The sequence below is a fragment of the Phyllosticta citriasiana genome (assembly GCF_038021145.1).
Source record: "Phyllosticta citriasiana strain CBS 120426 chromosome Unknown IWZ02scaffold_27, whole genome shotgun sequence".
NCBI lineage: Eukaryota > Fungi > Ascomycota > Dothideomycetes > Botryosphaeriales > Phyllostictaceae > Phyllosticta > Phyllosticta citriasiana.
The window spans coordinates 152716-178636 of NW_027117304.1; the positions used below are offsets into that span (position 1 = coordinate 152716).

Sequence of the window (25921 nt, forward strand, 5' to 3'; positions counted from 1 at the left end):
TATTTGCATGTTTGCACATCTGCACATCTGCATGCAAGACGAAGGGATGGAAGGGAAGGGAAGAGATGAGATGAGACGAGAGATGTGGAGAGATGAGAAGGGGAAGTGACAAGATGGTTTATCGACAGATGAATCTTTTTCGCCAGGAAGACTGATAAGGTAGTTTACCTGTGCGCTAGCTTGGCACAGACAGGCAGGTAAAGTGCGTGTGTGCGTGCGTGGCTAACTGATGACGCCAGACCCAAATGCAGGGAGGGAGGGAGGTAAGGTAGGTAGGTAGGTAGGTAGGTAGGTTCGTTAAGGTGGATGCAGTGTGTTGCTTGCGGTGTTTTGTATTGTATTATTATTGCATTCCATTGTGTATGCTGCTTCGTTCATGACAGACAGCTACATTGCCTACATACACTATGCTATGTACGGTACGTATGGTACGTATGATACGCGACGACAGTACAGACAGTACAGACAGTACAGACAGACAGACAGACAGACAGACAGACAGACAGACAGACAAACAGACGGATGGATGGATGGATGGATGGATGGAGCAATTAAACAAACTAACAAGATCCCATTCCCATTCCCACTCTCAACACTCACCTCGACGCAACCAAAGCCCCCCAAGCCCACCGCCCCCCAACCCACGCCGCAGCCACGACGCCCACGAGCACCGGTCCGGCCGTCAGACTCAGCCCGATCAGGATGCCCTGCTCGAAGAAGCCGACGCCTTTCTTGTATTTGCGATTCGGCGGCAGGGGCGCCGTCGCTTGCCGCGCGAGTGATTGGATGGTTGATGATGAAGAAGAAGAAGAAGAAGAAGAAGAAGAAGAGGTGGTGGTGCCGGTGGGAGAGGAGAGGAGAGACAGTATGGTGACAGACAGGGGCGACGCGGCGGCGAAATCGGGGTGCGGTGTTGTGAAGAGGGTGGGGTCGTAGGGTGGTGGTGGGGCGGCGGATGTGGATGAAGATGGGGAAGAGATGGCAGTAGCAGCGGAAAGGGAAGACGGAGTTGGAATCGCTGGCCCCAGCAGCTTCTCGCTCGGCACGTGGTTGCTGAATGTGGCGCAGGCGCGCACGAATTGCGCCGCGTATTTGGCGTAGGCGGGCGCGGCGAAGAGGTAGGCGGCGAGCGGGAGCTCTTGTTGTTGTTGTTGTTGCTGGTGGTCTTGTGTTGAGGTGGTGGGTGTGCTGAGCGGCCGGTTCGACACGTCGATGGCGTCGTCGAGCGAGGTTGTGGCGTGGACGGCGAGGAGACGCGTTGAGATTTTTTGCGGCTGGGATAGGAGCGGCGATGTGCTGCTTTTGTTAGCTGGGGGCCGGCTGCTGTTTGGCATGTGGGACGAGGGGGTGAACAGGGGGAGCTTAGGGGTTAATCAAGAGCTTGGGATTGGGAGGGAATCTTGGGGACAAAGTGACGATGATTGGAACGACTCACCGACTCTCAATCTCGACAACAGCACCATTCGCGCCAGACGTGACGATGCGCACGCCTTCGGCCGCCTTGAGCTCCGCCAACTCTGCGTCGTCCTTCTCCCGGCGCGGCTTCACGTCCCCGTTGGCGACTCCATTGGCCTTTCCGCTGCCATCCGTGGCCAAAAACCGAATCGTCTCGCGCACCGCCGCCTCCAGAAACGCCGTCTTGACAAACTCGTTGACAAGCACCAGGTCCGGCGCGTACGGGCTGCGGCCGCCAAAGGCAAAGCGCGCGGCAACCAGATCTCTCGCCGCGGCGGCGACGTCGGCCGTGCGGTCGACGATGGCGAGGACGCGCGCGGCTGTTGGCGAGACGATGTCGTGGGGACGAATGGGCACGTTGTCGCGGACGCCGTTCTGCAGTACTTGGACTGTGGTGGACGGGTCGAGGGACGAGGGGTAGCTGGGCGTAATGGCGTAGACGTCTGGATCCAGTGCGGCTTTGAGGATGGTTTGAAGGACGGCGGGGACGCGGCGGAGCGTCGTTGTTTCGAGCTGAGTTGGTGTTAGCACCGTATTCTCCTCGTCTGGCCTGAAGCTGAGAAGTCAAAGTGCTGCTGCTTACCTGCAAAACGACGCAATTGCCCGCGGCAATGGCCGCGGCTAGAGCTACGAGAGCCGAGTAGAAGAGCGTGTGCGCCGTCGGGTCTACATAGACAATGCCCACGGCGTCGCGTCTGTCGGCGGCGTCCTTGCCGTGCTTGATGCGGTACTCGTCGTCGAGGCTCCTCTGCGGGTCGAGGCCGGCATACTGCTGCTTAACAGCCGACAGTGCCAGATAGAACTCGAGCTTGGCCTCGGTGGGCGTGTTGCGCGGGGCGTCGTGCTCGATGGCGGGCAGGGCGTCCTTCTCGTGCTGGACGAGGACGCCGTGCAGGGCGCGAAGCTGGTCCTGTCGCCAGAAGATGTTGGCGAGGCGGCCATCGGTGGCGGTGGATTTGACGCGGGCGAGGTCGTGTGCTGTGCTGTTTTTGACGTCGGCCATGATGATGGTGCTCAGCGTCTACCAGGCACTACTGGTCAAGCGACTGTGATATCCTGCTCTTTATTTTGTTTCTTCTCTTGTGCTCTTCCCAGCTTGCGGACAGGGAAAGATATGCAAGAAGCCGACGATGTTCGGGCCGGGTGGGATCAATTGAAGAAGAACGAAAGCACAAGGCCGAGAGCCATCAGCCATGATTAGTCGTACGTACAGTAAGTAGTACATCCAGTACTGGAGGCTGGAGGGCACCGGGGCTGGCTCCCCACATCCCGAATGCGGGCAATCACCCGCGAGCCGTGCACCTGGTCCTCGTCCTCGTCCTGTCTGTACCAACTGAGCTGACAAGAGATGCTGGGCTACAGATTCATCCGCCGGGTCGTCGCGTCTCCTTGAAGACTCCATTCTCCCAACTTAGATCGCAGTCAGTCCATTTTCCCATTCAACAATCATCTCTCCGTCCATCTCTTCGCCGGCCAACTACCGCCACTATGTCTGTCACCACCACCCAAAACTCGGCCGTCTACAACACGCACAACGTGCTCGCCGACTACGAGATCCACCACAGCGTGCGCGGCGAGAACACTCACGTCGCGCCGCCTCCTGAACCTCATCCGGCTGTGCCAGGCGTGCGCAACCCAGATGACTGGCCAACCGACCGCCGTCGCATTCCCGACTACCGTCCCATCAACTATGAGCTCGACATGGTGCCCCGCCGGACCTATCAGAATCCAGCAGAAGGTGTTTTCGTCTACATGCTCTTTTTGGGCGTTCGAGTTGAATCAGTGAGTGTGGTTGTGCATGGACCGAGTAATTGCTCGCTAATGCCCCGTAGAACGCATCCAAGATTTGGCACGCGACAATGGGCAAGTTTTGGGATGTTGGCTACAAGATTGGAGGCGAGTGGTAGTGTGTGGTGGGGTATTCAAGCGTTGAATCATCAGTGTCGAGGCAGAGTTCATACTTCTTAGAAAAACGTAAAGCTGTTCCTTCATCTTCCAATCAATGTTGAAGCAATGGAAGCTTATTGTTCGTGCAGACAAGCTCAAAACGATTGCGGGTCCCCGGCAGATGACGCTTTCTTCCCTGTTCAGTCTACAACGACACCCAAAAAACTGCCGACACGACGACCCACACGGGCGTCCACACGGAGCCCAAGACAGAGCGAAACTTACCAAGTCGGATGAGCAGCACCAAGTCTCTCGGCGCTTCCATTCTGGCTCGGTTCCACACTCGCGTCAGCCGCTCCCCCTCGCGCATCTCGGCCCCACACTGGACCACACCAACGCCACCATCCGCCAACCTGTAGCTTCCGTCGTCAACTAGCGCCGCACCCACCGCACCTCTCTGACCGGCCTCAGCTCGTCAAATAACTCTTGCGATGCCTCGTCCACGGCCGCCAAGTCTGTGGGTCGTTGGAGAAAGTACCTGACAAAACTACCATCAACCTCCCTCACCACCTCCACCACCATGCCGGCGAATAATCTCACCCCCGTACACTTCTTCTCTCATGGCTCGACCATGATGCTGGGTGAGGCGTCCGAGTCGGCCGACTACTGGAAAAAGTGCGGCGACGAGGCCCTCGCCCACGGTATCAAAGGCGTCGTCATGATGGTATGTCATCAACCCCCCAACACTTCCAAGCAACACCTCTAACAGTACCCCAGGGCGCGCACTGGGACGCTGACGCCGACCGCGTCGAAGTCGCCATGAACCCCAAGCCCAACAAGTCCCCCGTAGCCTACGTACACCCCTCCAAATACGTCGACTACGTCCTCCAACCGGACCTCGCAACTGGCGAACGCTGCATCCAACTGCTGCGCGCCGCGGGCTTCGCGGCCGAAGGCAACCCAACCTTCGACTGGATCCACGACACGTACCTCGTCCTGATCCGCATGTTTCCCGGCGGCTGCCCGCCGACGACGCTCATCAGCATGAACGCGCGCTTCGACCCGCACTACCACGTCAAAATCGGGGCAACGCTGCGCCAGCTGCGCGCCGAAGGCTACCTGCTCATCGGCTCCGGCGGCGCCGTGCACAACCTGTACCGCAACGTGTACTGGCCCATGGTGCGGCACGCAGACAACTTCGCGCAGCTGACGCCCCCCGAGCCCGCGTCCCTCGACTTCCGCCAAGCCGTCGAGGACGTGTTCAAAAACAACTCCGGACCCGATCTGCGCAGGGCGGTCACGCGCCTCATGAAGCATCCCCAGTATCGCGGTGCCCAGGCTACCGATGATCATTTCATGGCCATCATGTTTGTGGCGGGTGCGGCGGGTGATGAGGAGGATAGAGGCGATTTTGGCCGCTTGATGGCCGAGACGTGGGAGTTGACTAATATGTGCAATTCGCAGTTTACCATTGGCGTGTGGCCGGATCAGCGGCCTGCGGTGGTGGCGGCGGCGGCGGCGGCGGCGGTTGAGTCGGCGGCGTAGGGGAGCGAGGGAGTGGAATGCAGATGTTGTTCTGATGTCTTTTTCTGTCCGTCTGTTTCCTTCTTTTCTGTTTTCAGCTATCGTAGCGGCTTCATGAAGTCTCCTTTTCTTTATCAGCCAACAGGCACAGACATGTCAAAAAGATCGGTCCACTGCCTCCCGTAACTATTCATCCTCCTGAGCCACGATCAACACTTCCTCCTTGAAAGTTCCCCCCTCCCCTCCTACGATTTCAGACGAACGAACAGGCGGGGCGACAAAAGGAACCAAGTCTGAACAATGATAAAGGAGAAAATTTTCTTATTTCTAATCTGCCAATACTGCACGAGGTCACCGTGACTTTGTTTGTTTCCCTTTCTTCCAACCGCCAACGTGCGTCTATGTCGATTCCAATCAGGCGGGAGTCGGGACGAGAGCGACACCCAAGCGCATCGTATATTCACCCACCCTTCCCTCCCTTCTCGGACTCATCCAGCTCACCAGACAAGACAGGCAGACGGGACAGTATCTATTTGGGCGGAATGACGGGCAGCGTGACATAATTCGTATACTTGGGCCCGAAGGAAATGTGATTCATGCCGCGGAGTTTCTGCTCGGACCTGTAGCGCATCAATCAGTCAACAACAAACGGCCGCGACGAAGACAAAAAGGGGTGAAAAACGTACCTATCCTCAGGATGATCGTGCAAAAAGATGCCGCTGCCCTGCGTGTCGCCGCTCGCCCACCTCGAGCACCAGCCGCGCCCCCCGGCTCCAGCACCACCTGCGTCGGCCAGATCTCGACGTCGACGCCGTACACCTCGCCCGGGATGACGGCGCGCGCGTCCGCCCGCGTGTACTCGCGCCACGGCAGGTGCGCGCGGTGCTTGGGGTGCGCCGGGTTGGTCTGGCGCAGGCTGACGCGCAGCCAGCCCTTGGTCAGCGGCACGGGGTCGCCCGCCGTGCCCGTGTAGAAGACCTCGTTGCCCGCGGGCGAGATGTGGCGCAGCGTGAGGAAGAGGTCGATGTCGGTGGGCGTGGGTCCGGTTGGGTCGGCCGTCATCGACACGTTGAGGTGCGCGACGACGTTGCCCGTGATTTCGGTTTCGGCGGTGAAAGGGGCCGTTGTGAAGGAGATGAAGGAGGGCTTCGCCAGGCTGCCCAGAGCTGGGTAGCTCAGTTTCTTGTATGGCTGCGGGCTCGCTGGCGCTTCGGGCGTGAGGCTCTCGTCTGGCGTGAGGTAGAAATTTGTCCACTGCGTACGCGCAATCGGCCATTCGTTCTCGGTGCGCCGGGCAAAGGTGCGCTCAGCTGCCGCGTCGTTGAAGCCTACGTCGCCCTTGCGCAGCACAATGTCGACGGGCGGCACGGCGCCCTTTTTCGACCATCCCACGCGGTCTTCGCCCTTGAGGAACGCGTCTAGGAAGCTGCGCTGCACCTCGACCTCTTCCTTGTAGTAAAAGGGCAGGTCATGGCGTCCGGTTATCATGCGGAGGTATTTGAATTCGGAGCCCGCGTTGACGAAGCCCTCGACATTGCCGCGCAGGTGCAGCAGGATGCCGCCCCAGTTGCCCACCGAGAGCAGCGGCACTTGAATGTCGGCCATGTCATACTCCTTGGACGCATAGTACAAGTCGTCGCGGAAGTGGTTGTTCAGGTTGTCAACGTTTTGGTCCTGGCGATTCTTGGCCATCTCCTCCTCCGGCAGGTCGCCCTCGAGCGTGTCCGGTCCCCAGTTGCGCGCCGCGCGGCCGGGACGCCCATACTGATTCGTCACGACCTGGCGATCCCACCAGAAGCGGATGAAGGCGTTGGACAGGATCCGCCGTGCCGGCAGCGGTCTCGGTAGTAGTCCGACATGCCCTCCCAGGGCACAATGGCCGACAGACCCTTGGGCTGGCGCGCCGCCACGCGCCATTGCGATCCGGCAAAGTACGAGATGCCCAGCAGGCCCACCTTGCCCGACGACCACGGCTGCTCGGCCGCCCACTCGACCACGTCGAAAAAGGCTTCGCTGGTGCCTCGAGACATGGTGTCGAGCAGGCCCGGCGACTGTCCGGTGCCGCGCTCATCGGCGCGGACGACGGCGTAGCCGTGCGAGGTCCAGAACTTGGGATCTGGCGTCTCCCATGCCGAGTGCTCGGAGCGGTGCTCAGGATTGACTTCGGCGAATGATTTTGGGTGAAAGCTGGACAGCCGTTGAGCTTTACTTCCAACAAATTTGGAGGCGTTTCTTACTCTTTGTAGGAATGTCTTTGCCGTACGGTCCGTATGTGACGAGGACGGGCACCCTTTCCGAAGTTTTTGGACGGTAGACATTGCAGCGAACGAGCCCCTCGCTGGATTTCAGCTTGATCGTGGCATTCTGCTCGTAGACGTACGAAACGACGTCTCGTCCTTGCGGTAAATATCCTTGATTTGGTTTGGCATGGTGGCTTTGAGAAGGACATCAATTGCCGCGGGAGATTGAAAAAAGTTCATCTCATATACAGAGCCAGGGAGCTGTAGCTACCCCTCAGCTTACACGCGCGGCGACTAGGTACGTAGCTATCGGACTTTGGCGAGCGTGCGAGTGCCGCGTCAGAGCCATGTCATCGGGATGTGGGGGGTTCCGTGGAAGCAGCTGGCTGGCGAGAAGCGGTCCGCAACCGAAGACGCGATGTGGACCTGAGGGCAGCTAGGACTGGAGCGGTAGGAAAATGATGCGCATGCAGGGTCAGCGCTAGCTGGAGACGGATGGATGGCCTTTTGAGGTCGGCAGGAGGGTCGAATTGAGATGTTCAGGTTCGGCGACATGACGGAGTTTAGCTTGACAAGGGCCCTGGCGCGTTGGCACGCGTCGCGACGCGTCGCGGATGCCAGGAGGGCGCTACTCCAACCACTGTCGATTCTCAAGTCAACCAGACCATCTCCTTTGGACGCAATGGCTCCTCGCACTCGAAAACGCACACCAGAGCCAGAGGACTGGGTTCGTCCCCCGCCGCGCCATGCAAAGCCCCTCCCACTCGCTTTCGTCAGCCCGAGCTCCGCGAATTAATGCCGCACCGATACCGACAGTCGACGCTCACCCAATCGTGCCCGAAGTTTCGTTTCTATCGAGAGGGCCGGCGGCCGAGGAATCCCGAGGACGAAGAACAAGCACCTCGGCCGGTAAAGAGGAGGAGACGTCGCATAGGGCCGTCGCAAAAGACGCTTACGCAGATTGGATGGATAAATCATATTGTGGTGCCGTCTGATGACGAGGAACAAGAGGAGGAAGGCGGAGACGGTGAAAATGAGGGAGAAGAGGGCTTTGAGAGCGAGGTTCTGCCCTCAGACGACGACGAGTACGACGAGGTCGTTGGCGGCGAGCAAAACGAAATCGACGACGCCGAGGACGTGTTTACGGCTTTTCTGACGACGGAGAGAGCCTTCAGCAAGACAAGCTTGATGGTGGAAATCTATACGGAGCAAATGATTCGCCGCAGACTCCTCGTCGACCCCGACCGCGCGAGATTCCGTCGTCGCAAACACCGCCAGTCACGCCATTGACGCCATTGTCTGTCCTGCGAAAGCGAGCAAGGTACAATCAGAGGTCGCCTCTGAAAGCGCCATCGACAAATGGGGATCAGGGACTTTGCAAGGAGCAAGAACGAGCGAAAATGCCACCACCCAAACTTCCCCACCCCGGTCCAAGGACGACGCGTGCGAGTGGCATTGGACTCGAATGTAGTCAAATTGGCACCGGCACTGCTTTCAGACGATCACACGTCTCAGACTCTCAGGATTTGAGTGACGAAGATGGATTTGAGGCAGCGAGTCTAAGTGGCGTAGCCATTGGGCAAGAAACACAGGCTATGATCCATCGGATAGATGCTGCCTGTGGGCCAAACCCGTCATTGCAGAGCACACTACTCAGAAATGGAGCAACGTCTGAAGTGGGGTCGAGATCACCCAGTCCAAGCCAGGCCAACAGGTCCTTCAACTTTGACGAAGAGACGGCGCAGATGCCGCTCCGAGTGCTGCTCCTGCGAAAAGCTCTCCTATTCTCGGCGAGGAATTCCAAGGAAAAGAAGTCCGGGAGGAGGAATGCCACCAAGAGCCTGATATCGAGAAAAAAGCAGGCGATGACGAAGAGGCTGAAGAAGATGATGATAATTATGACGAAGAGGATCATGGATTCCCCGCTTCCTCACTCTTATACCACGTGCGCCGTCCCCAACCAAGCAACGCAACGTACACGCCGAAGCAAGCATCGCATGCCTCGCAGCCCTTTGCGCTGCAGCATCCCTCCCAAGTCAGCACCGTAGCCGAAACAACACAAGCGACGCCGCCACGACGACGACCAACGCCCACGCAACGAGAAAGGGCGCGCTCGCAGAAGACGCGGCGGACGCAGCGTGTAGTTGGCGACGCCGAATGCAACGAGAATGCCACGTTGCGTGGGATAGGAATGTGTTCGCAAGCCTCGACGACGACGACCCGATACAGTCGCAGACGCCAAAGGCGCAGCAGTGTCGATCCCAGCAGTTTGATCGCATCCCCGAGTCGCCGCTGGGCAATCCCAATCGCCTCCTCTCATTCGAAGACTTCGCACGCCTCTGACCGACAGTCGCGTTCACGCAAACCGCCTAGACGCTCCTCTCCTTCTCCCTGTTACTCTCCCACAACTTCGCCTCTACACGCTCCCTCTTCTTCCTTCCCTCAACCTCCGCCCGCCCTCCTCCTGACATCGTCGCCTACATCGCCATCCGGCTCTACGCGCAACAGACGCACAAACGGCTCGGACGGCAGACGACGCCTCGAATGTCTAGTGACTCCAGCGGCGGTGGTGGTGGAAGATGTAATGGTAGTGGTGTGAGCGGCAGGAGCGGGCTCGCGTTCGACGGCAAAGTCCTTTCGGCAACGCAGATGCTCCCCGAGAGCTTGATGAACTACTCGCTGCCGCTGCCGCCGGCGGGTTGGGATGCGGCGTCGTCGTGGACGGCGGAGGAAGAGGGAGGGGAAGGGGACGAGCGGTAGGGGAGGGGTCAGCAAAGGGAATAGGAGAGCATACCTAGGACGGGAGTGGAAATGGAATTTTTTTTTTTTTTTTTTCGTCTTTTTTCGTTAGTCTGACAGACTGGCTGGATGGCTAGCAGCAGCATGAGAGGACTGTAGCAGATCACGGCATTATACCACATCAGCATCAACGGAAGCAGCATTTCGTAAAGCATAGATACCTACCGTAGGTATACAGCATCATTACATCCGTGACCTCACTAGCGCCGTCACCACCCACCCACCTTGCACCTACCTACCTACCTACCTTCTTGCTTTCCTTGTACCTACGTCCTCGCAGCATCAGCACCCCCAACCAATGACAGGCAGATAATAACGATAGAACCACACAGTCAGACAGACAAACAAACAGACAGACCCTAGACGAACAAGCACTGGACACGACTACGCTCAATCAAATACCAACCCACGCACCGTCTCGCTTGCCCTGTGCTGCCAAACACGAAAAATTCAAATGGAGCCGCCATACGACAACGATAAACGATAAACGATAAACGATAAACGATAAACGACAAACGATAAACGATAAACGAAGAGTAGCACAGCAGGTAATAGACAACGGACATCGGGCAGCGGACAGCGGACAATAGACGGACGGACGGACGGGCAATCAGTGACAATTGCACCTCACAAACACATCCATCTTTGTACAGTAAAAGAGCCAGCGCAGCGGAGAGGTTGCATCCGGTATCTAGAGTTGTGCCATCCATTGGTTTCGATATGCCGATGTGCCGATACCTATGCTGCGAAGGGCTGGTGCGGAAACGGCGGGAGCACGGCTGGACTTGGCGGGTCGGGGGTTGCGTTGGAGGAGTTGGTGGCGAGGAATGCACGGTATATGCTTAACTGCCTATTCAGGGGGAATTGCGTTGTGAGGGTAACGTGTTTGATGGTTGGCGAAGTTGGTCTAGGGTGCTGTGAAGGGGTAGAGGGCTACGGTGCGTCGTCGTCTATTGATACTGATGCGCGTCAGGGGTATATTGCAAAGGAATCTCAGTGCCGCCGCGCGTTTCCAGCTCAACTACCTAACGACCGAACACGCGCTACATGGCACTACGCCCCCTGACAATGCAGCTAGCGCTAGTTGCCTACCTGACCTGCCATCCTCCCTCGCTACCTACTTGCTTGCATACATAGACGCGCCAGCTAGCCACCACTGCCGCGGCTCGCGTCGCAACATGCACGAGTGCATACCTGACAACTACCTTCCTACCTTTCCCTGGCCAAGACATCGCGAAACCACGCGCCGAGGGCCTCGACCTCGCGGCGCCAGTCCTGCGCGCGGTGCACGCCGCTCCAGTGACCAATGCCCGGCCGCAGCAGCAGCGCGCAGCGGTTCAGGCCTCGTCGCGCGATCCGCCGCTGTCGCGCTTGACGCGCTGCGCTGCACCAGGCCGCCAGCTCCTCGGCCTGGTCGCGCAACGGCGATGCCTCGCCCGCGCTGACGCTCATGACGGGCAAGCGTAGGCCAGCGGCCGTCGGCGGGTACGTGCGGTAGGAGCGGCGGCGCGGCTCGACGGTCGCGCGGAGCCCGTAGTATAGTGAGGGCTGTTGCTCTTCGTCCCAGTCGGACGCAAAGGCGTCGTCGGACTTGGGCGGCGCGGTGAAGGCCAGGCCGGGCGTGCGCAGGAAGTGGATGGGCGAGGCAAAGGGGTCGAAGTAGCCGTCTTGGTCGTGGAAGAGGGCGGCGCGGGCGCGTGTCACGGCGGCGGCGGGCAGCGCTAGGTTGTCGCCGTGGGCGTCCCACGATGGACGGCGAGGTTGTTTGCCTCGACGGCGACCGGGGGCCAATGAGATGCCGGCCAGGTCTTGCAGCTGATCCAGGAAGCCGTCGTCGCCGTCATTGTTGTCTTCGTCGCTACGCGCGAGGTCTGGCGGCAGGATCCAGTCGACGAGGGGGTTATTGATGGCGGCGGCAGCGATGGCGGGGCCTTGGTCGTGGCATTCGGTTAGGGCGAGGGTGGTTGCCAGGTTGGCGCCCAGCAGTTCGCCACACACGCCGAGACGGGCAGACTTGTCGTCTTTGGCGACGAGGTTCTCCAGGACCCAGTCCCAGGCGGTCAGCACATCGTGGACGGGGGTGGGATAGCGGTGGGCTTCGGCGAGGCGGTAGTTGACGCAGACGAGGGTTGCGCCTGAGGCGGCGGATAGGGCTGCCACAGTTTGGACCTCGTGGTCCGGGCGAGCGTGGTCTGGGAGCAGTGGGCCCGCGGGGAGATAGAGCAGGATGGGAGAGTGTGCAGGCGAAGCTGGCGATGATGATGATGATGGCGATGATGACGATGACGGAGCTGACGGCGGCGGGAGGATGCTAGATGGCAGTGCATGCAGTCAGCGTCGGGCTGTGTAGGTATTTTGGAAATGGAGTTGCAGCGGCACCTCACCTCAGGCGAATGGAGCCGTTGGATCGACAGGGCACAGTAACCGAGTGGCAGTTGGGAGGCGCGATAAGGTGCACACCCCGCACCTGACTCGCGCGGCCAGCGACCAGGAATTTGCACAAAGGTGGGATGCGCCGTGGTAGCAGACGCAAGTGACAGGCGACGGGCGGCTTCATTGCTGGAATTCGGAACTGGAGAACTGAACTGGAAAGTGGCCGGTAGAAAGTGACGGCGCGAGCGATAACTAAACCAAGGTAAGGTAGGGAGGGCCTGGCCTGGTGCGAGGGCCAAAGGCCAAAATTGCTGCTGCGCCGTGGCCATGGCAGCTCCACAGCAGACAGCAGGGCCTGCAGGGCCTGCAGGGGGCGACTGGATTGCTTGCCTGCCTGCCTGCCTGCCTGCCTGCCTGCCTGCCTGCCACAGCCTGAGCCTGCCACTGCCCTACCTACCTACCTACCTTCTCTCACTCCCTCTCTCTCTCTCTCTCTCTCTCTCCCTCTCTCTCTCTCTCTTAACCTCTTCCACTCTCCGCTCAACCTCCTGCGAACCCCTCGTCCTCTTGGCCCTGCGCTTGTTCCCGCCTCTGCCGTTGGCCGTTTCATTTAATCCGTAACAGGCAACGTCGGACGGCCTGGGTCTCACACTGCCTTGCCCTACGCTACGGCTTCCCTCCGTCACTCCTTTGACCCTCAACCACCGGCTACACCTCCAACATATTCCTCTCGTGAGTCTCCAAGCCCACCGCGACGCGTCCAATTCTTCTAACTTTCTTTTCAGAGCCGCCTGCTGCCTGCACCGGCAGTCCTCTCCGCCCCCAGCCGCCTAACCCCATTTCTTGCCGTCGACGGCGCGCCTCGAGCCTCGAGCCCAACCACACCGCGCCCACGGCCTCCCATCATCGCTACAATATTGCACCTCTCTGCCCCTGACCCGCAGACCCGACCTGTCTGCCACCGACAGTCTCAATCCTCTTCTCCAGGGGTTCACACGCTCCCGCATCGCCACCATGGCTGAGGGAAGCCGGTTACGGGGCTTCTGCATCCTCCTGCGCAACCTCTTCCTCGCCGCCCTGCTCTACACGTGTATCCTCAGCATAATCAACCTCGCGCGGAACCCTTCGTCACGGCCCACTGGAAAACTTGGGATACCCGCCTTCCTGGGCAAGTCGGGCCCCGTCGATGTCATCAAGCCGACCAAGTCGGGCGTCAAGGTCAAGTTCGCTGGCTCGCCACCAGCGTGACAATCAACCCGCACGCCAACGTCTTCAACCGCCCAGACAGCGCCGTTGCTGCAAGGACGACTATCTTGGGCCAAGACCGCATGTGGATACTGAGGCCGATCTGAAACTCTTGGTCGAGGAGTGCAGGGGCTCATACGCAGGGATTGAAAAGATGAAAACGTTTCGACTGTCTCGCGTTTTTTGCCAATGACGAGCACCGCTACTACAAGCTTTCCGGAGCCAACGGCACGTGCCAGCGCCCAGGACCCCCGCAAGGCCGAGTACAACGACGCGGATGGCCATGGTAACAATTTGGACAAATATCTGCCCCTGACCAACGCAACCAAGGCTTCCAAGGTCTCGATTGGATCTTGCCCGGGCCCCATCATTCCCTACCACGTTTACTGGACTGGTCCAGCAACGTGGAGGGTGGGAAGTTTTTATCAAGAGTTATCTATACACGCAGAATCTGGCGTGCTCGCGCCTCTTCCTGTGGCTAGACGCGGACAAGGGCCCAATGCCGTGGACGACATGCTGACAGGGACCCCTTGTTCGCTCGCTTCCTGCCCCTGGTCGAGCGTGGAGACTTCACCGTCAAGGCCTGGAAGTTTCCTCAGCGCATCCCGTTTGCCCAAAAACGTCGACCACAATGACGGAGCACGCGTCTCGAGAGGCCGGCCCAACTCCCAAGGAGAGGTCACGATTGCGGATGGCGTGATTGAGGACAAGAATGGCAGCAGTGGCTCTCACTGACCCCCAAGCAAATGACCTTTTTGCCCGTGGCCGTCTCGGACGCCATGCGTTTTCGTCATTTTGCACATGTACGGAGGCGCCTATTTCGACATGGACGTCTTGATGCTTCGCGACATGCGCCCGCTCCTCCTGCCGCAAAACCACTCCTTTGCTGAGCGCTGGGCTGCCACCCTCACCCTGGCGACTACAACACGGCTGTCATGTCCCTGACTGCCAACAGCTCCCTCTCGTCCTACCTGCTGCGCGGCGGTGTTCGCATGGGCCTCAACTTTCACCCGCGTGTCATTGGCCGCATGGCGTGGAAAGACGGACGCGACCAGGAATTTCTGATGCTCGAGACGGCCGCCTTTGATCCCATCTGGACCGAGTTCAACTGGGACCGCGAGGGTCGCTGCACTGTGCCCTGCCTCAAGGACTACAGCGCCGCATTCAAGGGCAAGACCAACTCGATAAAGGACGAGTGGCAAAGCTACGACGGCCCCCAACTCGACCATGTGGATCTCAGCCAGCAGCGGCCGAGGACGAGAATCCAGTCTCAGAACGTGGTCAAGGGACGTGGTCCGAGCGCTGAGCCTTCGAGGCCAGGATCGGATGCGCCCCACTCGGCTGCTGAACAACCTGGAGCGGACCACAGCGACTCGTTCACCGCTACTAGCGCCGAGGAGGCCGAGCTCAGGAAGAAGGGCGTTGTTGCCGACTATCGTCTGGAGGAGGACCAATATCCTCCCAACAACCGGACGCTTGAAAACTTTTTCCGCGGCGCCTTGGACATATCACATTCACAACCCAGGTGAGGTTTTCGTCCCAAAGTGGACCATCATAAAGCTGACGATTCCAGTGGCTCAAACACCCCGAGCCTTCTTCTTGGATCAATGTGATTGAAATAGCGCACGACGCCTTCTTCGCCGGCACCCGGACAAACCCGTACGGCGAGACTTGGGACGGCCCGGACCTAATGCCCTATAATTTTTGGCCGGAGTTTGTATGAACAAAAAGAATAGAGAGTAGCAGCATAGTATAACGACCCCCTGTACACAAAGAAGCAGCACGACATGAACATATTCAATTCTTCGCCGCCGGGAACGGTCCACCAGGCGCAGCGCTCCCCGCCGACTACGTGGAGCACGGATTCCTCTCCTACGACTTTGTTTTAATGCCCGGCTCGTGTGGCTTTGGACCTGGCTCGCATAACCATCACGCAATGGAGGCTTGAAAGCCTCGTCCATTCATCTCTTCCGACCTGCAGGCGCCAGCTCGACCGGCTTCTCTACTGTTCGCTTCGAGAGGAGAGCTTCGAGAGGAGAGTTTTGAAAAGACGGGACCAGTCGTCGCCATTGGGCGGCGGGTTTAGGTCTCTGAATCTGTCTCTGTACACCGACCACATTCGCTTCGTTGCATCGTCCAGATTTTTGAGGCATACATAACTCCTTTCTGGCTGTCTGACTGTCTGTACTACGTTCGCTTCGGATCTGTATTTGACCTTTTACTCTTTTCTCTCTTTTCAATCTCGTCTTTCTGGAGTCGGTTTCCGTTGTCGTCTTTGTCTGGCAAGCTCGCGCTGTTTCCAGCCAGCCAGGTTTCGCGTTGTCGTTGTTCGGTCCATGATAGATTTGGTTATTTTCAAGCCGCCGCCGCCGCCGCCGCCGCCGCCGGGTTCGTCTTTTCTCCCTATCTGACGGCGGGTTGGCGCGGCTCTTTTCCTCTCGGTCGAACGTGTCTGTTGTCCGTCAGTCAGTCAGTCAGCAAGCATGAGCGCCTTTTTCCCGACTTCGTCTTCATCCTTCGGATAACTCGTTTCCTGCTTTTCAATCTTTCTCTCCAAAATTTCCTGGGATTTCTTCGTCTTTTCCACTTTTCGCTGTTGCTTTTTGTTTTTGGGTTCTTTCGACAACGTTCAGCTCATTCGAGGAGCCGAGCTGGGTCGGATCGATCTTGTATCATACCGCTATCGCTTTGCCCTTTCGCCGTCTTCTCTCTGTTTGGCTTGTTGTTTGGCGGGCGCAGGATTTTGCTTTTGACGCTTTGGACTATGGAAAGGGTTGAGGCGATATGAAGAAGGCAGAGGTGCACGAGACGATATCTGATGTGGGATGGGATGAGGTGGTACAACACGCGGCCAGGAAAAGCGCTAGTCGTCGACTTGGCTGCCGCGTCGTGTCGTTCATACAGTGTCTGTCCGTCTCGTCACCGCGTGCTGCGTGTCGTGCCGCGGGCACGGAGGACAGGCAGGACAGGCAGGGCAGGCTGGCTGGGAGGAAGGAGGTGTGTTGAAGGAGACCGAGGGTAGTGTATCAAGAGTCGGGGATACTTTGTGCATGTACGTATGGATGGATAAGTAGCGGTGACGACGTGATCAAGGTGTGTGTGTGTGTGTGTGTGTGTGTGTGTGAGAGAGAGAGAGAGAGAGAGAGAAGATGCGCGCGAGAAAGAGAGGGGTGATAGGGTGAGTAGTGGTGGAGTCAGAGATGATGACAGCGTCCGTACTGCTCCTGGTGATAGACAAACGCATTCCAAACCAACCTCGAGTGCATTCGCCCGCGTGAATGATGGAAGAGATGTTTGGGAAGGGAACATAGGCAAGTGAAGCAAGCAAGCCCTTGAGGCATATTCTACTACGTCTCCTGCTGCTGCTGCTGCTGCTACTACTACTACTGCTACTATTTCTCACATCCCCCCTTTCCCGTACCCACACCGTTCGCAAGACCCCCTTTCAAAGCCTCTCTCTGACCCCTGATGCCCCTTTTCGCCGTTCTCCCCTCCCCTCCCCTCCCCTCCCTGTTCCTCTTCCTCCTCCTTCTCCTCCTTACTATATTACGGCATACTATACTGTAATATTTTCATTTTGTCTCAAGCTTGTCTTTGTGTGTGTGTGTGTGTGTGAGAGAGAGAGAGAGGGGGGGGGGGGGGGGGGGGGGGGGGGGAAAGAATGATGTATTTGTATGCCATGCATGGATGAAATGGATGGATGGATGGATGGATGGATGGATGGATGGATGGATGGATGGATGGATGGATGAATGTATGAATAAATGCAATGAATGCAATGAATGCTGCTGGTGCCGGTGCCGGTGCTGCAAAAAGAAGAAACGAAACGAAGCGACGCGCTGCTATGTGTAGGTAGGTAAGTAGGTAAGTAGGAAAGCCTGATTAATCCCCGACCCTGCTAAAACAAAACCTCCCTCCGTCCTCTAAACATCAAATTCTCTCGTCTCGTCTCTTCTCACTTCCTCCCCTTTCCTCACCAGTCTACTGCACTACTGCCTACAGCCCTACACGCGCCACATTTCCACAAATCCAAAACGAGGAACGACAACCCCCCCTTTGCACACACACCCCGAGCTAAGCACCCCCGATACCTCCCCCGACCAAAATGCCCCCCTCGCCATCACAAACGGTCCCATATGCGTCGGCACAGCTCCTCGACGACGTCGTTCTGCCTCTCCCTCTCTCTTTCTCTTTCTCGTTCCCGCTCGTCCAGCACCGCGCCTGACACGCCGCCGCTGCCGAAACCGATGAACTCTGATCCTGTGCTTTGCCCACTGACTCCTCCTCCTCCTCCTCCTCCTCCTCCTCCTCGTAAAAATGCCGCTGCTGTGTTTTGATTTTGGGATTGGTTTTGATTTGAGGGAGTGGGTGATCCGCCGCCCTCGCCCCGGCAAATCGAAACTGACGCGCGCCCGCCGCGCCGCCGCGACGGCTTCCATGACGCTGCTTGGTGTCGCTTCACCGACGTGCATACTCGGGCTTAGAGTTGCATTTGCGTATCACTCCCCCCTGCGCCTCCTGGCGTCATGGACGAAGGCGAAACGAGCGTCGCCGCGCTGCTGCTGCGGAGCCCGTTGGTGCGCACCTCGCGGTCCGTCCCGCCCTGCGTCGAGGGCCGGTATTGCGTGTTCAGCGCGAGGCTGGACGATGCTTTGCTGAGCGGGCTGCCGACGTTCCCCGTACATTGATGTTCTGATACGCGGCGGCCGCCGCACTCGCCGTTGCGCTGGCGCTGGACATGTGCCGTTGCGACCGACGCCGACTGAGAGCTGTAATACCCGCCGCCGCCGCCGCCGCCGCCATCGCGCTGCTCCCGCTGCTGCTGTGTTCTCTGACGTACCGCCAGCGCGGCGAGTCCGGCGACTCGGCCAGCCGCGCAATGGCGTCGGCGACGGGGTTGCGGAACCGCCGCACCACGCGGTACTCGGCGGCGGCCTCGTCGAAGCGGCGCGCCAGCTCACGGTCCATGATCACGTCGCCCGACGGCGTCACGCCGCCAACGACGACGAGCTGCGACGACGAGTGCCGGTGGTGCGGGTGCGTGTGACCTCCACCGCTGCTGCCGCCGGCGCCGTTGGGTGCGGAGAGGGCCGCGCTGCTGCTGCCGCGATGGTGGTGAGAAGAGTGTGCGTGGGAGAGGAGGTCGCCCGCCTTTTTGTTGCGGTTCGATGTTTGAGCTGGCGCGCTGCAGCCACAGTATTTGCTGCGTCCGTGACGGCGCGAGGTCCGATGGCGTTGTTGTCCCTGACGAGACGTGGCGGCGGTGGTGCGTAGAAGACGAGGGCGTGGCCGTGGCCGACTCGGAAATGTTTGCCGTAGATTTATTGCGCTTTGCGACAAGTCTGCCGAGTTATTGTTGTTGTTGATGTTGTTGTTCGTCGCCGGCCGCGGCGGATGGTGCGGCCAGAAACGAACTATCTCGCGGCGTTCCCGACGACCCATCGCCGTCTATGAAGCGCGACACGGCTTCCTTGTTCCCCGGCGTGTCTATCATGGTCGAGCCCGTCGAGTGGCTGAGGGAGCGCGCGTCGTGCGAGTGCGAGACGACCGTAGCCGACACGTCCGAGACTTGCGGCTGCAGCCGGTTCGACGCGCTGCGCTGTAGGATGCGCGAGGTTATCATGTCGGCGTCAGCAGGTTTGGGCTGGTGGTAGGAGTTGACACCGTTGATTTGGTTGCTGCTGTACGTGACGCGCTGCTCGGGGCGCTGTGTCCGCGATGTATTCCGCGGCGAGGGGGGGTCCGAGTTTGATTCTTGTTGCTGCTGCTGCTGCTGCTGCTGCTGTTGTTTCTGATGCTGTGGTCTCGATTGGCTTGGCTGCTGCTGTGCTGCTGCTGCTGCTGCTGCCGCCGCGGATTGGTGTCCGTCTCAGTCGAATCAGAGGTTTCGTTGTCGCTGGGTCCCGCGCGAGTCTGTTGTTGTTGCTGTTGGGCCTTGGGAGGATCCAATATCACCGAGTTCTGGCGGGTAGTCGAGCGCGTAGTCGCGGGCGACTGGGAAGCGCTCTCCTCGGTCCAGGCATTGTCGTCGTCGCCATCCGTCGTCGACGCCCAGATCGAAGCGCACGCCGGCGTGGTCCATCTCGGGCGAGCTCTTGCGGCGCGGCCTTGGCTGCTGCTGCTGCTCCGCCGACGGTGGCCGCGCTCCCGCTCCCACTCCCCACGCTTGGTCAAGGGCTCCAGGTCGCTGCTCCGGTGCTGTCGATGCGTGGCCTTGCCGGCCTGGCGCGGCAAGTGACGCTTGAGTGGTTTTTGCGCAATTGGGCGTGCGACGTGTTGCGCGAGACTACGGCGGCCGAGGCATTGCGCTTCAAGGCTGGGGGGCGGCGGCGTCGTCGGTCGTGGTCGAGTCGAGGTCGAGCCGGTGGACAGGGTACGGTGGTGATGGTGGTTCTGCTGGACGGCCTGCTTGTTGAGATTCTTGCCATACGACGGGTTCCTGGGCCCGAGGCGACCGTGGCCAACGACGTGTCTCTGGGCCTTGTGAGCGGAGCGGTGATGCGGGGCGTCGCGGTGGTGGGCCGGGTCGTTTGGAGAATGCGACTGCGGCTGCGACTGGGATGAATGGCTTCTCCGGGGCGCTGCAGGTCGCTTGGGCGGCTGAGATTGGGCGTCGGGAGAGGTCATGGCTAATGTCTGCAGTGCAGTGGTGCTGACGGCGCCGGCGAGACGACAAAGGGATGAATGATGAGGGCGATGCGACGTGGTGGTGTTGGGGCCGGCGGCGCTGGTGGACGGACTGGCTGCTGGCTGCTGGCTGATGCGTCGAGCGTGTTGCAGCGGTTGACAGAGTCGCCGTTGGCTTCAATTGGCGTGCACGACCTGGACGAGCGTGGTCATGATGAGGGCGAAGACGATGATGATGACGATGATGATGATGATGATGATGATGATTATTATTGTTGTTGCATCGTTCGTTGCCCTCCGCCTCGGCCGCAATCCCGTCGTCGCTATTGGGCAGCAGCCGACGACTCCACTTGCTCCGCTCCTTTCTTCCGCGACAACATATCAACCTCATGGCATGAGAAAAGAGACTTGTTGGTAGAAGATTCCTTCTCTAACTCCAGCACGACACCCGATCCCTATGGTCTGCTCATTCCGATTCTTCCCTCCCTTATTTGACCACCTCCGACGCAAGTCCCACTTGATCTAGCATGTACAAGAACCATGAGTATTCACTTCCTCCCCTCTGAAAATCCATCTACTTCTGATTTCGTGTGGTCATGACCCTGGGGTCGAGATGTGCCAATGCCAGACAGGACCCCTCCGAATAATCTCAAAAAAAAAAAAAAAAAAAGAAAGAAAGAAAAAAAAGCAAAACCTCCGTCCGCAAATGCACAAGGCCTTCTGCAATCTTTCGTTGCAGTCTCTAGCCGGATGACGCCGTGTATGAAGAACGAGAATCATAGTCGTATCGAAATGGCCTAAAGCTTGATGCTCCCTGCCACTGTATCCTCAAAACTGCCGCCGAATGATGGAACATGAATCGAATTCCGCTGGCATCTTTGACTTTGGGTGTCGATGTTTTCAATGTGTCCTCGCTGATTTTCTTTTGCAGAATGAGGTTAAAATCGCTGGGTTTGAGTCCGTCTCCAGCTCCGCAACGAGCAAAGATTTTGACGTCTCATCCCGTCATCTTTCTCAACATTCTCCGGCCGGCTGCTTTGGTCAGGCTCCTCTTTCCCGACATCAGAGGCATCGCTTCGTCCTCTGTGCTGACCGTCTCTTTCTCGCCAGCATCGACCGCTTCCTCGAGATCTGGGCGACGCATTCCGTCGATGCAGCGAAGGACGTCCAGGACGAATCCGAAGACGTGGAGCGGTTTTCCATGACATTCCCAAACCTCGCAGCAAGTTGCGCCTCGAAGAGCTTCCTTCCTGCGCACTGGGCTGAGAAGAGGCGTCCGAGGGTCGAAAGAGGCGGCGGCGGACCCTGGTGGCAGATCCAGGCGGCTCCGAGAGTTCATCATTGGGATCCGCGTCGGCCTCTGCAGCAGCTCCGGACGCTGTTCTTGAACGGGGCGACCACGGCGGCCAGGCAGCATTGTCAATCCAATGCGAGAGGGCCGATGTTGGCTTGGAGAATTCCTTGGAAAAGTCGTTGGGAGTGGCGAGGACGCTGTCGAGAGTCGAGTCGCTCATGTGCTTGGGCTTCTCCAGATCATTGCGAGCGCTTTCCTGCAGCGAAAGCTGAGGTGAGCTACCGGCCTTTTCTTTTCCAGCTTGGGCTTGCGCGGCGAGCGGACACAGGTCGGGACCTTGAGCTCCTGCTCTTGATCTGGGTCTTCCAGAAGAGGGCCTTCTGGCCGAACATCTGCATTGGTGGACGAGTACCTTGGCGATGGCGTGAGAGAAGGTTTGAGGTAACGCTGAGAGTCTGCCATGGCCACAGATGATGGTCTGGCCGGGCGAATGGGCATGCTGCGGTGCTTGAGAGATTTGGGGGCTCTGCATCTTGATTGTTGAGTCGCATCGCTTGCGAATGCATCAGCAGGCCAATGGCTTCCTCCAACGATGCGTCCAGGTGGTGAGTGACGGCATGTGATGAGAGTTCATTGAGGCACGAGCTGGTGCAGAATAGGTAGTGTTGACCGTGTCGTGCCGTGGTCGCAAGGACCCTGGTGCCGGCGATGCGCTGAAGCGAATGGCAGGCATGCTGATGGCAGAGCCAAAACAGAGCGCGTCGACGGCGACGGCGAGGGCGAGGGCGAGGACGAGGACGAGGACGAGGACGAGGACGGGGTGAGGGCGAGATGAGATTTGGTGTTTTTGGAGCCGTCGTGGTGTTGTTGATGTCTGAGGTGCTCGTGCTCAAGCAGGGCGACAGGAAAGGAAGGCGCGTCCTCAGTCCAGAAGCCACACGCTCCGAAACTCAACCTTACGTCGCAATCCGGATACGATGGTCGTCTCTGCTCGGCTCTTGTAGCTAATTATTCGCAGAGTCCATCAAATGAACGAGTGCGACGCCTGGAGATGCTTCAGCCCAATGGGTTTGCCGCAGCGACTCGACGGCGTTGACGACAACGACTTTTAGCGACCGACGACTATGAACAACATCAGAAACAATTGGTGGGCGCTCCAAGAGGGATATCTCGAGTATCGTCGCAGTCAATGACGACCGCTACCTTACCTGCTCTCCATTATTGCATTTTCCCCGCCGCTCGAGGCCAACGTAATCTGCACCGGAGATTTATCATGCAACCATCCCAGGTCACGCTCGAGTCCCAATTCCAAAGCCTCCGTCGGATCAGGAAAGACAAGACTGCCGGTAATCGCTCGACCAGTGGCGCCACAGCCTCCACCACAAAATCTCGAGCGTGATGCGTACATCGTTGCCGCATCGCTCTGCATGTTGGCTGCTTTTCTGCATGGCTTAGCCTCGTGTTGGTGATTAGACAAGCACTGCTTACTTTTTCCTTACTTTTCCCGGCTTCGGGCTCTCGTCAACTTTGTGTCTCCTGTCTTTGCTTCTCTCCCTTCCAAATCTCTCCGAGAGCCTCGTCAACGTTTTGATCGGAGAATGCGTCAAGCCCTCAAAAGGCTGACGGCTCCGGCGCCATCAACGTCCGGAAACATGTTATAATCCTTTGGTCTTGCTCATGAGACTCGGCTTGTTGTTGCTTTTTCTTCGAGATCTCTTGTCATCACAGCCTGGGGCCAAAGCATCATTTAATGAGATTCATGACTGGGACGGCCGCCTCGAGCTGCGATCAAAACGTGGTTGGCGCCAGCTGCACGCAACCGGCGTCACGAGAAAGTGTCGATGATCATCTTTGCCATGATGGCAAGGCAGCAGCAATAGAGCACATAAACACATGTCACTCAAGAAGATCCAAAGAGAATCTGAGCCGCAAAGTCCGAGGTGAGTGATTTCCCGAGTTCTGATCAAGAAGTGACACAGGACATCATGAGCCACTCAATCTTCACTATCTGTTCGTCCAAAATCAAACACGGAAATGCTTTATTCGAGCTTTCCTTCCTGCTCTATGAGTTATGACAAGCTCATATTCTTCTATTCCGGCTCCCTGAGCAGAAATTTAGTGCACTCTACATTGTGTCACCAACACTTCTACTTGCGGACAGTCATGTCTCAACATCCGACACGGCAATAAAAACTCAAAGACCAACCCTTCCCAAGTCCACAGCTCTGAAAACAACGGACCTTTTGAGAACATTTCGAGTACTCTCACCGCACGCAGCCATTGTAATCGCTCAAGGGAAGAAGACTCCATCTGCAAACGTTGAGCTCCGCAAGCACCCGAGAAAGATGTACAAGTATTAATCCACATGCATCGAATAATCCATCATGCACCTCACAACTCTCCTTTCATCCATCTTTTCCCTCCTGACGTCAGAACAATGCCCACGATTCCAGCAAAAAAACACAGGTCCTCATCGAGCTGCGCAGCGAACACAGCCACAGCCACAGCCATAGCCGCCACCGCTTCGTCCGTCGCCGCAACACCGCCGAGCACCACACAAGAAAGCTCACGACCGCCAACCCCAACCCAAATCCACACGTCTACTCAGCTGGAGCTTGTCCATCGAGACGCGTCCACCCAAGCCCACCAGAAAGAGACGCTCGGCAAAGACTCGTGACGTCGGTGGTAGCACCAGCAGCACCGCTGCGCAAACGGAAGCAAGGTTTGAGACATGTGCTGCTGCCGGGGCGACGGGGGCCGTTCGCGTCATCGAGGATGAGAACGACGACGACGACGACGACGACGACGCGCTTGGACGACATGGGGATGGGGTTGTTTCGATGACGATCATGATGTGGTGGTGATGGTGATGCAGCGTCTGCGCATGGGGTGGATGTGGTGGATGGGAACGAGAGAAGATGCGCAGGACACGGCACCATCGTCATCAAAACCACACCGCGGCCGTCGCTGTCGCCGCAATGATGCGACTCCAGCCCTCTCACAACATCAGTCAGCATCAGCACATTACTACCGCCCCGCATCGCCAACATCGACAACTCGCAGGTCCAGGTCCAGGTCCAGCATAACAACAACAACAACAACAAAATACTATACTACTACTACTACGACAACGACAACGACCATGACCATGACCACGTGGACACTGCCCATCCTACCTCGATGGCACTGTTCATCTAGTCGATCGCAAGGCAAAGAGCCCTTGCGCAGATCGGCTTCTTTGCTGCCGGAATTGGAGACGCTGTCGTTGTCGAGCGCGAGCGCGAGCGAAAGATGTGAAGAGATGGCACAGGCACAGGCACTGCCGCCGCTTATTCGGAGATTTTCCGCCGTCGAGAGGGACGGTGGGTGCTGGGTTTGGGTCTGCTTTTGCTTCTGAGGGTGAGGGTGGGGTGGGGCTGGGGGTGCGTTCGGGGGAGGTGAAGGGTATGCTGCAGCTGGATTTGACACATATCTGTAGGAGGTGTGTGTGTGTGTGTGAGGGTGTCAGGCGTTGAATGGAACTGGCTGTTCACGTAATAGAATCCTTCACGGCGAGAAAATATGACCACACTAGATTTAAGCAAATTGTTTACCTCAATCTACCCTCCTACTTGTGCCCCTGTCCTCAGTCCTTCCCCCTTCCTTCCTCCTTCCCCACCCCAACCCTCCACGTCCTCCTCCACAACCAACCCTAACGCCATCCCTCTCGCATCCTTATCCATAGCATCTGCGTTCGGCGGCGCACGACGAAGGCGCCACGTCACGGGACCATGGCGCGAGATGTACGTGGTGAGTCCGTTTGTGCACATTCAGCACGCGGGAGCGGGCTTTGTGGCTGGGGTGTGGGTGCGAGGAGGTGGAGGCACATTTCCTTTAATTTTTGGTGGGTTTGAGGGGGTGTGTGTGAGTGTAGGACAGGAGAGGATGTTCCAGTGCGTTAGGTTGGTTTTGCTTGTTTGCGGGGAGAGACGATGTGGTTGAGGTTTTATGCGAGTGTTGGGCAGGGTATCGCTGTGGGATAGAATGAGTCTCGAGTGTTGAGTTTGTTGGCTGTTTCCGCCTTCGCTTTTGAGCAGTCAGGCTTGGTTCGTTTTCGAACGCTAGGAGAAGGATGATGGTTGATGGTGCGGAGGGAAAGTAAGCAGAGTCCTGGAAAGGCTGCGTTTTTATCGAGGCTGTTTGCAGGTCGTGTGAAGAAAGTTGCCGTGGAGCGTTGCGCGGCAGGTAATCAACCGGGCATCCGCAGCGAGTCGGCAGTAGAAAGACAGCAAGTCATTTTTTTCTCCATGAGGAGGAAACGCTATAGCCTCGAATCCGACGTGTCCAGGGCTCAGCAGCACTTGTGATATCAGAAGACTTGACTGAGATTCTCCTCAATGCTGCTGTTTTTGTCGATTGTACGAGGAAAACTTGAGATGACGCAGAACGCTCAGTAGCCTGACATAACATATTCATCCGGGTCGAAGGACAAGAAAAC

At 58.0% G+C, this 25921-nt stretch overlaps 7 protein-coding genes across 7 annotated transcripts; 3 read left to right on the top strand and 4 right to left on the bottom strand.

Annotated features, from left to right (window-relative positions):
* Window positions 1–596: 596 nt before the first annotated feature.
* Window positions 597–2458, bottom strand: IWZ02DRAFT_387418 (Aldehyde/histidinol dehydrogenase; the record flags this gene model as incomplete). The annotated part of the gene is made up of 3 exons (XM_066765539.1): window positions 597–1296; window positions 1436–1968; window positions 2039–2458. The coding sequence occupies 3 exons, from the start codon at window positions 2456–2458 to the stop codon at window positions 597–599; spliced, it is 1653 nt and encodes a 550-aa protein (XP_066617453.1).
* Window positions 2459–2943: 485 nt separating this feature from the next.
* On the top strand, window positions 2944–3362 carry IWZ02DRAFT_495439 (uncharacterized protein; the record flags this gene model as incomplete). Its single annotated transcript, XM_066770141.1, has 2 exons — window positions 2944–3237; window positions 3288–3362. The coding sequence occupies 2 exons, from the start codon at window positions 2944–2946 to the stop codon at window positions 3360–3362; spliced, it is 369 nt and encodes a 122-aa protein (XP_066617454.1).
* Window positions 3363–3673: 311 nt separating this feature from the next.
* IWZ02DRAFT_166928 (Extradiol ring-cleavage dioxygenase, class III enzyme, subunit B) lies at window positions 3674–5077 on the top strand. Its single transcript, XM_066762144.1, has 2 exons — window positions 3674–4066; window positions 4120–5077. The coding sequence occupies exons 1-2, from the start codon at window positions 3923–3925 to the stop codon at window positions 4885–4887; spliced, it is 912 nt and encodes a 303-aa protein (XP_066617455.1). The 5' UTR covers window positions 3674–3922; the 3' UTR covers window positions 4888–5077.
* Window positions 5078–5395: 318 nt separating this feature from the next.
* IWZ02DRAFT_495441 (Alpha/Beta hydrolase protein) lies at window positions 5396–7295 on the bottom strand (the record flags this gene model as incomplete). Its single annotated transcript, XM_066770142.1, has 6 exons — window positions 5396–5486; window positions 5553–5590; window positions 5647–6645; window positions 6741–7053; window positions 7104–7200; window positions 7247–7295. 6 exons carry the CDS (start codon window positions 7293–7295, stop codon window positions 5396–5398), a joined length of 1587 nt encoding a protein of 528 aa, XP_066617456.1.
* A 3819-nt stretch (window positions 7296–11114) lies between these two features.
* IWZ02DRAFT_387415 (Alpha/Beta hydrolase protein) lies at window positions 11115–12462 on the bottom strand (the record flags this gene model as incomplete). The annotated part of the gene is made up of 2 exons (XM_066765538.1): window positions 11115–12196; window positions 12318–12462. 2 exons carry the CDS (start codon window positions 12460–12462, stop codon window positions 11115–11117), a joined length of 1227 nt encoding a protein of 408 aa, XP_066617457.1.
* Window positions 12463–13292: 830 nt separating this feature from the next.
* IWZ02DRAFT_472627 (uncharacterized protein) lies at window positions 13293–15246 on the top strand (the record flags this gene model as incomplete). Its single annotated transcript, XM_066768967.1, has 7 exons — window positions 13293–13501; window positions 13522–13546; window positions 13567–13685; window positions 13736–13941; window positions 13972–14244; window positions 14415–14947; window positions 15097–15246. 7 exons carry the CDS (start codon window positions 13293–13295, stop codon window positions 15244–15246), a joined length of 1515 nt encoding a protein of 504 aa, XP_066617458.1.
* Window positions 15247–17622: 2376 nt separating this feature from the next.
* IWZ02DRAFT_503583 (uncharacterized protein) lies at window positions 17623–21942 on the bottom strand (the record flags this gene model as incomplete). The annotated part of the gene is made up of 6 exons (XM_066770341.1): window positions 17623–18292; window positions 18364–18700; window positions 18939–19314; window positions 19479–20152; window positions 21409–21700; window positions 21769–21942. The coding sequence occupies 6 exons, from the start codon at window positions 21940–21942 to the stop codon at window positions 18004–18006; spliced, it is 2142 nt and encodes a 713-aa protein (XP_066617459.1). The 3' UTR covers window positions 17623–18003.
* Window positions 21943–25921: the final 3979 nt, after the last annotated feature.

Excerpts from the sequence above, each read along its gene's own strand:
- IWZ02DRAFT_166928 (XM_066762144.1), top strand. The coding sequence starts at position 3,923 with ATGCCGGCGAATAATCTCACCCCCGTACACTTCTTCTCTCATGGCTCG. Across the intron at positions 4,067-4,119 it reads TCAAAGGCGTCGTCATGATG|GGCGCGCACTGGGACGCTGA; the intron begins GTATGTCATCAA and ends ACAGTACCCCAG.